The 12417-nt window shown below is 54.8% G+C and overlaps 1 protein-coding gene across 1 annotated transcript in view; it reads left to right on the top strand.

Annotated features, from left to right (window-relative positions):
* Positions 1-7966, top strand: part of TMC3 (transmembrane channel like 3) — a 40691-nt gene extending 32725 nt beyond the window's left edge. Inside the window, exons 18-22 of the mRNA XM_040493492.1 lie at positions 193-318; positions 662-740; positions 1856-1898; positions 3456-3711; positions 5028-7966. Of these exons, the coding sequence (XP_040349426.1) occupies positions 193-318; positions 662-740; positions 1856-1898; positions 3456-3711; positions 5028-5871 (1348 nt within the window). The 3' untranslated portion in view covers positions 5872-7966. The remainder of the gene's footprint in view (positions 1-192; positions 319-661; positions 741-1855; positions 1899-3455; positions 3712-5027) is intronic.
* Positions 7967-12417: the final 4451 nt, after the last annotated feature.

Genomic DNA, 12417 nt, shown 5'->3' with positions numbered 1-12417 from the left:
CTTCGAATCTCCCATCAGTCGGACAAGTCATACAAAAGCTTAGGAATGTTGCATGTCTTACACTTTGGGGTATCTACCCTCCCTTGGCACCTGACCCCGAGGACGGGGCTCCGGCCATACGGCTGTTGCTTGACGGTCCGTAGAGTCCTCCTGCCAAAAGCAACACCATCTGGGGTTCTGTCTTCCTCGCAGCGGACAAGAGAAGATGTACGACGTCGTGTCGGAGACCATCGAGGAGGACTTCCCCGCGTGGTTCGGCTCCGTGGTGGGGTACGTCAGCAGCCCCGTGGTCATCCTGCCGGCCACTCTGCTGCTGTTGTGAGTACCACACGCGACGCACACACCCCGCTCCCTGCCAGGCTTGGGGGACTTCTGCAGCCCTGGCCACCGAGAGAGCGCTGCTCTCCAATAACCCAATAAAAGCCACGAGTTCATTGCAAAGTCCCGCGTAGAGCCTGATGACCCAGGCGGGAGCCGCGGAGGGAGGGACGGCGGGCTTCGTTCCGCCGAGGCCGCTGCGATGGGGCCGAATGCCGCTATCGTCGTCTTGTCGGACAGACGCTGAAATCATCCCGCACCAGCCTGGCCGCGAGCGCGCCCCGGGCGGCCGGCAGCAGGAGGCGAGGGGGGCTCACGCGTGGCCTGTGTTCTTCCGTCCCAGCATGGTCATCTATTACCTTCAGAGCATCGCAAGATCCTTAAAGCTCAGCAACCAGCAGCTCAGAATGCAAATCCAAAACGTAAGCACGGCCTCGTCTCTGCCGTCGTGACTGCGTGTCCGCCGCGGGGCAGCTCTCGCCCGCAAGGGAATACCGGTGAGGTCACGTTTCCGGATTCCGAGGACTCTTGGCCACCTCCGGGGCACAAGGCCACGCCTCCCCCAGGCTCCAGCAGAGTTCTTTCTAAGAAATCCCAGGGACAGCTCCCATTGGCCCAGGAACTAGCTGACTCCCGCCCACCGCGGCCTTGCTGATGCCCTGAGCGCGTCAGCGCCCTCTTGTGGCTGCCCCAGGGACTCAGGGTGCAGGGCTCTTCTGTGGGCCGCGACCCACTCACAGGAAGGAAAAAGGGCCCCTTTCCCGTTCTGTGTCAACTTGCACATTTGAGCCCACGCACTCTGTTTGGACCCAAAGACGCACCTTTTTCATGACTTTCAGGCTCCGGTGTCGTCACCCCCTCTCCCATCTGGGACTTAGCTCTCAGGACGGTCAGAAGGAGACTAACAGGTCCAGCGTGGGCACGGTGTCCCCCCTCTGCACACCGCCCCGGCCAGGACGGGGTGAGGCAAGGGAGGCACGGGCTCTCGGGCTCCCGCTGACCCTGCCCCACGCAGCCGAGAGTGGGCGGTGCCTCCCTACAATGCCACTCCTGGCTGCCTCCTCGCCCCACCCCAGTCCCAGAGCCCCACGCAAAAAACATCCGCCTTTTTCAACTTTGAAAACCGTAACTCCTGTGAGTATCGGCTCAGGCAAAGAAACAGTTCCGTGAACCATCATAAGAAACGGACGTGGAGCTACAGAAGGCGTTTTGGGGAAACATACACGTCCCATGTTGATCTGTATTTCCTCATCTGTGTCTCAGGTTGACCATATTGGCAGAATCGACACCCGGTCTGTCGAACAGCTGGCCCTAAAAATAAAACCTGCTGGGTAAAACTTCAGCTCTGGGGTGTCGGCGTTTATTCATTTAAGCAAGGCCCGAGTCCCCGAGTACGCTGTCCCCAAGTGATAGCAGTCGTAGGCTCTTGGCCCAAGGCGTGAGCAGTCACACGTGAATTCCCCCCCTCCCCCAGAATAGTGTTCATTACTTCTTCCTGCTAAAACCAAAGCAAACATGCTTATTATTTGTATTTCAGGCCAGATCTGAAGACAAGAAAAAGGTTGCCCAAATGGTAGAGGGTAAGTAGAAACAAAAATGCCTCATGCCTCAGTTGGGGCGGCGGGGGGGGGGGGGGCATTTAAAAATACAGCAGTTCGGGGGCACCTGGGTGGCTGAGTCAGTTGAGCGTCCCACTTTGGCTCAGGTCATGATCTCACGGTTTGTGGGTTCAAGCCCCGCGCTGGGCTCTGTGCTGACCTCTTGGAGCCTGGAGCCTGCTTCCGATTCTGTGTCTCCCTCTCTCTCTGCCCCTCCCCTGCTCACACTCTGCCTCCTGCTGTCTCAAAAATAAACATTAAAAACAATGTTTTCAATACAGCCGTTTAAGGTGTGCTACCAATACAAATGTCTGATAAACTGTGGTTTTCACAATGAACTAGGCACAATAAAATAGGGCTATAAATATTGGTTTAAACTTATAATTTTTCCGTCATACCCAGGCCTGTGAATAGCACCAAAACATGTCTGAAATCAGAAGGAGAGTTTGAGTCGGGAGAGAAAAAGCAGCAGAGAAATCTGGAGCAAACCCATACGGATGCCCTTGTCTTGTTAACTTTTCTGTACCTCTCGATGGCCATTTCCTTTGCGAGACCCCCCTCCCCCCGTTGGTGCCCCAGGTGCAGCCTTCTGAGGGTACCCCTCGTCCCACTCCCGCAGGGCAATGCCAGCTGGGCCTGGCCTTCTCTCCCCAAATTCTCCAGGGGCCCCGACAAACTTGTTCCCGCCCAGGCTCCCCCTCCTGCAGAGAGCTGGTATGGCCGGAAGGAAGGAGGTGGGCCCCCGGGGCCCCCCGTCTGCCCCCGGGGCCACGAAGAGACCACGGAGGGATCACCCCGCAGTGCTGAAAGGGCACAGGCCATGTTCTCCTGCAGAAAATGAATGAGATTGAAGCCCTAAAAGGCTCCATGGGTCGGCTCTGTGTCTGCAGAGCTCATTAGATCCGTCCCCCTCGTGGGGCTTGGGGGGGGCGCTGAGGAAGAGCCAGGAGGCCCAAGGGTTAGCCTTGCCCCTCCCCCTTTTCAGAAAGCACCCTATGTATGAAAATCCGCTACAGAAAAAGACTGAAGCTCACACGATCAAACCCCACTGAAAGTCAAGGACTACTTGCCAACGGGACATAATTTAGTTCGGGTGGTCCTTAAAACCGAGGGCCTCGGGAGCTCTCTCGGGAGGGCAGTGGCTTTGTCCGATGGCCCTCTTTCAGCTCCAGGCTACGTCTTCTTCCAGAATGCTGTGTGAACTGCTTCCAAAAGCTCATAATTGTTGTATAAGCTTTATGATATGCATTGTGTAGGTAAACGACCAGAGCCCCAAAGCTGGGCAACGACCCGCTTTGCCTCTGGGGGCCTCACATGATGCATCTATAAAGCCTCGGGGTTCATGGGAGTCCACACACCCTTCCAGCTGCCTGTGAGGATATGATCGGGGTTACGGAACGTTGGCTGCCCGCGGGATAGGTGTGTCCCCAGGCACACAATGGTTTGCACACCCAGCAGCTGGACGTCCTGACGTTCCTGCAGCTAAACCAGCCCGGACGGGTCACCCCTGCCTTCTCACGTCCCACCCTCTTCCCGCAGCCCGAATCCAAACCCAAGACGAAAGCAGCAAGAGGCTTCCCAAGGACGGCGACCTCGGCAGCCAGCTGTCCTCAGCTCACTCGGGGACACCCCAGAGCAACGGCGCCGTGGTCAATTGGGACTCATGCAGCAGTGAGAGTGGCAGGGTAGAGGCCGCTGCCCAGCACACACCCCCAAGTCCCCAGCCAGGCCCCCGCAGCCCCAGCTCGCCTCTTCCCGGCACGTCCAAACCCAGGCCGGGGCAGGACACGAACAGGTGAGCTTATCTGCAGACCAGCTGGAAACCTGCCTCCCTGACCGTGACACCTGCCGGTGATGGCCAGAGCCGTGAAGTGCAGGTTGAAGAACCCTTAGGGATCTGAGGGCCTCAGCAGTTTCAGGAGGCCAGGCCGTCAAATTCCAGCTCTGCCAGCCGGCCACGGGGCCAGCTGGTACTGAGAAGAAATGGGGGGGACAGAGTGGGTCAAACAGGACACATTCTTCCCCCTCCGCCTTTTGCCGGATCACCTGTAAGCAAACATTCCTGCCAACCTAGGGTAGGTGTTTCTACAGCCTCAGGGGAAGAAAATGCCTTTTATAATTGTTGGTTCTTTTATTTTTTTAACTCCACACTGGCCATATTATTGGCAAGATCTTTTATATTTCAGTTCCGGGCTGGCCAAGTTATTGGCAAGGTCGTTCTGTGTTACCTGGGGTCCGTTGTCGTTGTTTGAGCCTTCCTCCCACACAAGACAGCAGCGGATGCACTCTGGGAGTGCGCACTGACCCCAACTCACGGAGGATGTGGTTGGAATTGATCGCGACAACCGTGAAAGCAATTCAGATAAAATGCTGGGGGGAGGGGGTGGGGTTTGGGCTTTTTTTTTTTTAACATTTATTTATTTTTGGGACAGAGAGAGACACAGCATGAACAAGGGAGGGGCAGAGAGAGAGGGAGACACAGAATCGGAAACAGGCTCCAGGCTCTGAGCCATCAGCCCAGAGCCCGATGCGGGGCTCGAACTCACGGACCGCGAGATCGTGACCTGGCTGAAGTCGGACGCTTAACCGACTGCGCCACCCAGGCGCCCCTGGGCTTTTTTTTCTTAAAGACAGTGACCAAGTTCACAGAGGACTTGAAATCTTGCGATAAGAGAGTGTATCTACGGGGCCTTGACGGGGAGGAGGGATCCCGTACCATCGGGTGGGCAGGAAGTGCCTGAGCAGCCGGACAGCCCACGGCAGGGATGGCACAGAGGAGCGCTCCCGACACGCGCTGGCCTAATATTAGCCCCACTGTGTGCTCCTGGACAAAACGGGGGCTCAGGGTGAGATATGTTAGCAAAGCGCCCTCTGCCCTACTCCCTCCATGGAGATGCACCGCGCACATCATTCCGGTAGGTGTTCTAGAATTCCAGGAGCAAAGGCTTCTGTTTCTCCCGGGTCCCCAAACCATCCTGTGCGTGCATCCGCAGAGCACATGTTAACACTCTGGAACGTGGTCAGGGAAAGGCCGAGAACACGGCCTCCCTGGCTGGTGGCGCTCGGGAGGCAGGGGCTCGGACCAGGCGCTTACCCACCTCTGTCTTACAGGCGCCCGCGTGGTCCTTGTGTGAGCACAGGTGACCGGCACAGGAGCAGACCCCGCTCACCTGTGATGCTGACAAAGCCCATCGAAGACGCTCACTCAGAACCTCTTTTCCGAAAAGGCTTTCAGCACATCAGCCCTCCCCTTGGCGGACCGGGCCCCTCGGCCTGGGCACCGCGTGGTCGCAGGCCCCAGGCCCCCAGCTACTACATCATTAATGAGCGAGACTCTCACAAAAATTCCCATCCAACTTTCTGGCCAGAGAGACATTTCCGGATGGATGCCCTGGGGGACCTGGTGGAGGTGTACCCCAGGAGCACGCGACAAGCTGTGTCCCGGGGCCCCCGGCAGGGTGGCTCCCCGCAGCTGAGTGAGGAAGACGAGGATGCCCCACGGAGGCAGCTGATGGAAGGTTCTTTCCACCCACACGCCCCGGCGGGCCTCCGAGGGCCTCCTCACTTCTATGTTGGCGAAAGGTCAGAGAGGCAGACCCCGGCCCCCAAGCGCCAGGGAAGGGTGCCCCACGGGTCCTGGAGTGACGGCTTGGAGACTCAACCCGACAGGCCGGTGTACGTGTACAAGAAACCACGCTCCCGGGGCTCCCAGTACCCACAGCACCCCCCGAACCTCAGGGACAGGCCGGAGTTTGAGCCGCCCCTGACGGAATCGGACTCCGTGTCAGCAGCGTCCAGCAGCGACCAGCAGGACAGCAGCCGTGAGCGATACTTCTGGGTCCCCCACGGCAAGGGCAGGTTCCCAAGGCCTGCGCTCCAGCTCGGCAGGAGAAAGGCCACATCCAGGCAGGAGCTGATCGCGGATCTGAATGACCTGGTTTGTTCTAACGTCTAGAGACTTCGTCCTGTTGGTTCGGAGCTCAGTTGGAGTGCTGGTCTGCTGGTCTGACGGCGAATGGTTCCCCCCCCCCCCCCCGCCCACTTCTGGAAGGAGACTCGAACACACAGCCCCAGGACAGGGCTACAGTTCCGGTTTCTCCAGCAACCGCCTGCGCTGGGCTGCGTCCACGGGTCTCTTTGTGGCCAGCACGTCCGGAGCATCAGGCTGTCGTTTCAAAAACTTCCATCCCCTCCATCCGTTCAGGGCGCCCACAGGTCACGGGCAAGCCAGACAGCTCAGCCTGACGGCAGAACCCCTTGTGAGATGTCTGTGTTGTCCTTACTCACGCGTGTGCACCGTTTGAGCCGTGACGCCCGTCACGTCTGTCTCGGCACACGGAGCTCCCTCCAGGCTCCCTGATGACACCCAGGAATGAGGCGCCTGCCCCCCAAGACTTCACGGCGCTTAATTAGTTCATATGAACCGTCAGTCTAGGAATGGCGGGAGTGAGTACGGTGTGAGAACTTCTCCTGCCGTTTACCGGGCTGCGTGAATGTCCGTATTAACGAGGACGCAAGGCTAGGAAGTAACGGGATCCCCGGGGTTTATTGGTTCCTTTAACTGGGAAGGATGGGAATCAAGCCGGCTTCAGGCTCAGCTGGACCTGGGTGTCGAACGTCTTCAGGATCCCCTGTCTTTTTACCTCCCAGCTCTCCCTGTGTGTCGACCTCATTTTCTCCCACCGGTGACAGGCTTCCTCCAGGTTGTAGGTGGAAGAGGAATTCACGGAGGCAGAAAACGCCGGGTGGAGACCAGCCAGCCGATGGGCCCGGGGGAAGGGAGGGAGGTGTCCATCCCGTCACGTGATCTGCACCTGTGGTGGCCGACGCCCCATTCGCGGGCACTGCGCAGGGCTCTGTAGCAGTGGGGGTTCATTCGGCCGTGGCCAACCGGAGGCCACCCCCAGTCCTATCTCCATGACCCCTCTCGCCACTCCAGATTGTGTCTTTCAACTTTTCCGCCGCCTCCACCAGCCTGTGGAACAAAGCGGTGTTTGTTCATTTCTGGGCCCTCCCCCTGCCCCCAGAACCGACACGTGACAGGGCTTGTCCTCCTCTTCCATTGCTGTGTGACACTTGGTGGCTTAAAGCAGCACACAGCTTTCATCCTACGGTGTCTGTGGGCCGAGCACGGACGCAGCTGGGTGCTCCGTCCAAGGTCTCCGCCAGGCTGTCCATCGCGGCTGGGGGCCTTTTCGGAGCAGCTCGCGTGACTGTTGGCAGAATTCATCTGCTGGAGGCTGTGGCCGGCCCTCCGCTCCCGGAGGCCGGACACACGTCCCTGCTGCGTGGCCCTCTGCGCAACGTGGCCGTCTGCCTCACCAAGCAGCAAGAGGATACCCCGTCGGCTCTGAATCTCCTCCAGGGAAGTCCCAGACGCTCTTGCCAAAGAGCCCACCTGATCGGGTCAGGCCCCCCCAGAGGGATCTCCCTTCTCATCACGTCAACGTTAACCGGTCAGAGACCTCCATTACATCTCCAGAACCATCTTTATCGTGGAACAGCACCTGACGGTGGGAGTGAGAGCTCATCATATTCGTGAGTGCCGGAAACGTACAGCAGGGAGCAGGCGACACAGTTGACCTGGGAGCCCGCACTCAGTGTAAGATACAGATTAATACAAAGCCCCGTGTGGCGAGCACCCCCACCCCCGCTGGATCAACGATTACTACGATTTTACTTGATTTCCATCTATCACCGTGTTATCAGTCGTGAGAAAATATTACAGATACAACCAGAGTGCATTGTAATCCCTACACAGAGGTCCACACCCCTCTCGCCCTGCCAAGAATTTGGTATACGTCCATAGTTGTTTACAGCTACATACGGGGTGTGTGTGTGTGTGTGTGTGTGTGTAAATATGTGTGTAGAAACATCCGTAACCATACGCAAGCGCGTTTTGCTTAAGCAAATACTATCGTATTGCCTGTATCACTTTACATCTTTATGTGTTCGAGGCCTATCAACAAAACATAAAGATCAAGTTCACTTGTAACTGCTGCCTAGTATTTCACCGTAGGAATAAACTCAGTACCGTTCCATTTCCTGTCGATGGGCGTTGAAGTCATTCCCGCGTCAGCTAAAGGTCGTGCGGCAATCAACATCTTCTACACGGTCTCGGCTGCCCCCCGTGCTGATGCTGAGTGACGGGGGTGCTGGTTCTCCCGAAGGGCAGGTCCCTGGTGCACAGGGCAGGTGTGTGTTCACTTTCACCAGCTGCTCCTCTGTGAATCCCCGTGCGCCCCGACCTTCGTGCCAGCCCCCTCTGCGGATGATGAGGGCCATTTTACTTACCATGTCACCAGAACTTGGTATCGTCACCACGAGGCAATTTTTGCCACCTGCCGGAAAAAAAAAAAAAAAAAATTCCAGGTTAATTTAAAAAAAAAATTTTTTTTAGTAGTTACATATTTTTTTTAATTTTTTTTTTAATGTTTATTTACTTTCAAGACAGAGACAGACAGAGGATGCATGGGGGAGGGTCAGAGAGGGAGACACAGAATCTGAAGCAGGCTCCAGGCTCTGAGCTGTCAGCACAGAGCCCGACGCGGGGCTCAAACTCACAGACCGTGAGATCATGACCTGAGCGGAAGTCGGACGCCCGACCGACTGAGCCACCCAGGCGCCCCAGTGGTTACATATTTTTGAGAGGAGAGGACAAGCGGGGAGGGGCGGGGAGAGAGGGAGACACCGAATCCGAAGCAGGCTCCAGGCTCCGAGCCGTCCGCACAGAACCCGACGCGGGGGGTTGGACTCACAAACCGGGAGATCGTGACCTGAGCAGAAGTCGAATGCTTAACCAACCGAGCCGCCCGGGAGCCCCAAATTCCAAGTTATTTGAATTAATCTGCATTTCTCTGGTGGTTAGCCTCTTTCCCTGTGTTGACTGGTTGCTCGCATTTTCTCATCTGCGAACGGACAGCCTGTCCACCTTTTGCTCGGTCTTCTGTTGTCAGAGGCCACCAGCTCTGGCCCTTACCTGAGCCGCAGCCAGCAGAAAGCCCCAGTCCATGCTACCAAAACACCTTCTCGTAACTGACCCTTCACAGCACGGCTTGGGCTTTCGGGGACGGTCCCTGCGGGCGGTGGGGGGCAGGGGGCGATTCACATCCACCCTCCAGTAAAACTATCACTGAGGACATGGTCCACACCGTTATTAAAAATCTCTCCTGGGGCGCCCGGGTGGCTCAGTCGGTTAAGCGGCCGACTTCGGCCCAGGTCATGATCTCGCGGTCCGTGGGTTCGAGCCCCGCGTCGGGCTCTGTGCTGACAGCTCAGAGCCTGAAGCCTGTTTCAGATTCTGTGTCTCCCTCTCTCTCTGACCCTCCCCCGTTCATGCTTTGTCTCTCTCTGTCTCAAAAATAAATAAAACGTTAAAAAAAAAAAAAATCTCTCCTAACCATGTCTATGCAACAAACTCCTCTCAGGTCTCAGAGATCGGGACAACGGTATCCACTAAATCGAGGTGCGTGAATTCCTCTTGATGGGAACAGTCTGGCAAATGTCTTAGGCCCCTAAAGGCGCCTCCCTCGGTCACTGCTCCTGTCTCCCAATTCGCCAAGGCCAGAGTATTTAGAGAGCAGTTTCTGTGCATCTCGAAAAGACTGACTTCTGTAGGCTCGGGTGGCCCTCCTGTTTTCCGGCGACTCCGTGGACGTGTTTGCGTGTTTTCCCTCTTCAGGATTGCCGCGGTTTGGATTTTACTCTTTGCCCGTTTCGAGGTAAACACTGCGTTTCCTCACAGGAAGCCGGAGGCGGTAAAGCTTGTTAAGTAAACAGAGCCTGGGCGTGTGCCACAGCTCTGCCCCTTACTAGCTACGGGGCCACGGACACCCTAGGGGATGCTCAGTTTCTCACCCTGTGCAATGGGACGGTGGTCAGCATCTCCTAATGCCGTGAGGGCTCAAAGGCACCACGCAGAGCAGGTGCTCGGGACAGTGGCAAGTAGGACCCGCCGAAAACAACCAGCTGCGGCTAAGAACAAGCATGTGCGTGCTCACAGGTGAAAACTCGCCTGTGGGGACAGCACCTCCTGGAATGAGCGTCAGAAACGCACACCCGATCCCTCGCCATCGTCCAAGTAGAAAGCAAATACCCCATTCAGGAGCTCTTAGGGCTGGAGGGTGTGCACACAGGGGTCCTCCGCGGTCTGGAGCTGGGGTGGGGTGGAGGCCGCCGGGCTCCCCCCACCCCACCCCCCCACCCCGCCATCTACACTGATTTAATATTCAACTAGGATTCCAGCACGATCTGCTCTCACAGCTGGGCTACTCAGAGGCCTGAGGACGTGGTGGGAGGGGCTCTGATCAGTGGGGACGGCAGAGGGGCTCCATCCTCCTTCCCATCAGCTCTGAACGTCAGCCCCAGGCCCTGTGAGCGGCTAGTCCTGTGGGTCGACCCCCCCGCCCCTGCCCGGCCCCCACAACCTCCACAGGTCTCCGGGCTTCTTGTTTTCTGGGAGCAAACATTAAACACTCTTACAGTGTTAACTCTTTTTAAAAAAAAAAAAAAAAAAAACCATGTTCCATTTATAGAAGAATAAGTCTCTTAAGTGTTTGATGTCTACTTTAAAGTCACTTTCCAGGCGCCTGGGTGGCTCAGTCGGCTAAGCATCTGACTTCGGCTCAGGTCGTGATCTCATGGTTCGTGGGTTCCAGCCCCGCGTCGGGCTCTGGGCTGGCAGCTCGGAGCCTGGAGCCCGCTTCTGATTCTGTGTCCCTCTCTCTCTGCCCTCCCCTACTCATGCTCTGTCTCAAACATAAAGTAACATTAAAAGAAATTAAAAAAAAAAAAAAAAGAATCTGTAACCTTATGGGGGCACCTTGGTGGCTCCGTTGGTTGAGCGTCTGACTCTTGATTTTGACTCAGGTCACGATCTCACAGCTCTTGGGTTTCAGCCCCGCATCAGGCTCTGTGCTGATGGCTCAGAGCCTGGAACCTGCTTCGGATTCTGTGCCTCCTTCTCTCTCTGCCCCTCCCCCACTCATGTTCTGTTTCTCAAAAGTAAATAAACATTAAAAAAAAAGAAAAGAAAATCACTTTCTACAGAAAGACTGACTTTCCCCGAGCTATGCTTTCACTGTGTTTTATCCCCAAACAAAAAATCTCTGACAGGTCCCAGCTGACAAGGTCTTGAGCTGCAGCTTTACAGACAGTCTACACTGAATTTGTCAAGGAGGCTTTTACTAATTTAAAAAGTCTTACATGTTAGTAATTAGAATAATTAAACACAGTGTATGAGGATACAAAATAAAAAGAGTAACGGCCTTTGGCATCACGCCCTCCTGCTCGCAGTTTGTATCTTTCTAGAAGCCAATCTTCTAAACACATCGATGTATAAACATACACAAACATCTCTAGTTATTTCTTTTTTCTCACTCAAGACGCATATGATATGTTACATATGAACATTCATGGTACGCCAGCCACCATTCCGACTGCCAACCCATCCGTTAAAACCTTCGGCTCCTATGTCAACCCCAGGAGGTAGCGCTATGATTTTTCTCATTTTCCCAATGAGGACGCTAAAGTCTGCAAGGGTCAGTGACTTGCCAGGGTCACAGCTAGTTACGTGGCGATGCTGGGATCTGAATCCAGGCAATCTCAGCTGCGCACTGACTCAATACCCTTGTCTTTTAATATATATTTTTGGCAAAAAATAAATATATATATTTATATATATATATATATGTATGTATATATATGTATATATATATTCCCTGTCAGTGCACATTGCACATATAAAACATTCATAGGGGAGGGTTAAGAATTTAAATAATACTAAGCCAATTCTTAAACTGAGTTTTTTTTTAAATATATGAAATTTATTGTCAAATTGGTTTCCATACAACACCCAGTGCTCATCCCAAAAGACGCCCTCTTCAATACCCATCACCCACCTTCCCCTCCCTCCCACCCCCCATCAGCCCTCATAAACTGAGTTTTCAACACCATTTTTTTCCTTCGTAGCGAATAAATTGCTCTTGGCTAGAACAGCCGACTTCCCATCAACCGTTTCCAGCCTGCTGCCTGTGCTCCAGAGAATATTTCCTGTCCCAGCCGGGCTCCCTTTCCTCTGCGTCTCACTGTTTTAACGGCTACCTAATAGTCCACTGAATGAATACCCTGTAACTTTCTTTACTCCGCCAACAAACAGATTTGTTTCGGGTTGCATGATCAATCTTTGGCTTTGTGCAGGAGTTTCTGGGTCAAAGCACAAGTAAACACATTTTGATAGGCTGTTCTCCTCCCAGAAGGTTACATAAATTTAGACTCCTGCCTGCAGTGTATTAAAACATACGCTCTCCTACCCGGAATTAACAGACCTTTTTATCTGCCCGGCTGATAGGTGTGAAAATGGACGCTTGTTTTAATGTTTTAGTGACGGATTCCCTATGAGGGAGGTCCTGCAACTTTTCACTGCTTTCTTAGCCCTGTTAATTTTTCTGCAGAGTATCTGTTCCCATCTGATGCATTCGTTTTGTCTGTTCGGTTGTTTGCA

The sequence above is a fragment of the Herpailurus yagouaroundi genome, unplaced genomic scaffold (assembly GCF_014898765.1).
Source record: "Herpailurus yagouaroundi ecotype Mexico unplaced genomic scaffold, PumYag 185, whole genome shotgun sequence".
NCBI classification, from domain to species: Eukaryota; Metazoa; Chordata; class Mammalia; order Carnivora; family Felidae; genus Herpailurus; species Herpailurus yagouaroundi.
Note: the sequence above shows the minus strand (reverse complement) of the source record. Positions and strands in the feature narration are given on the sequence as shown.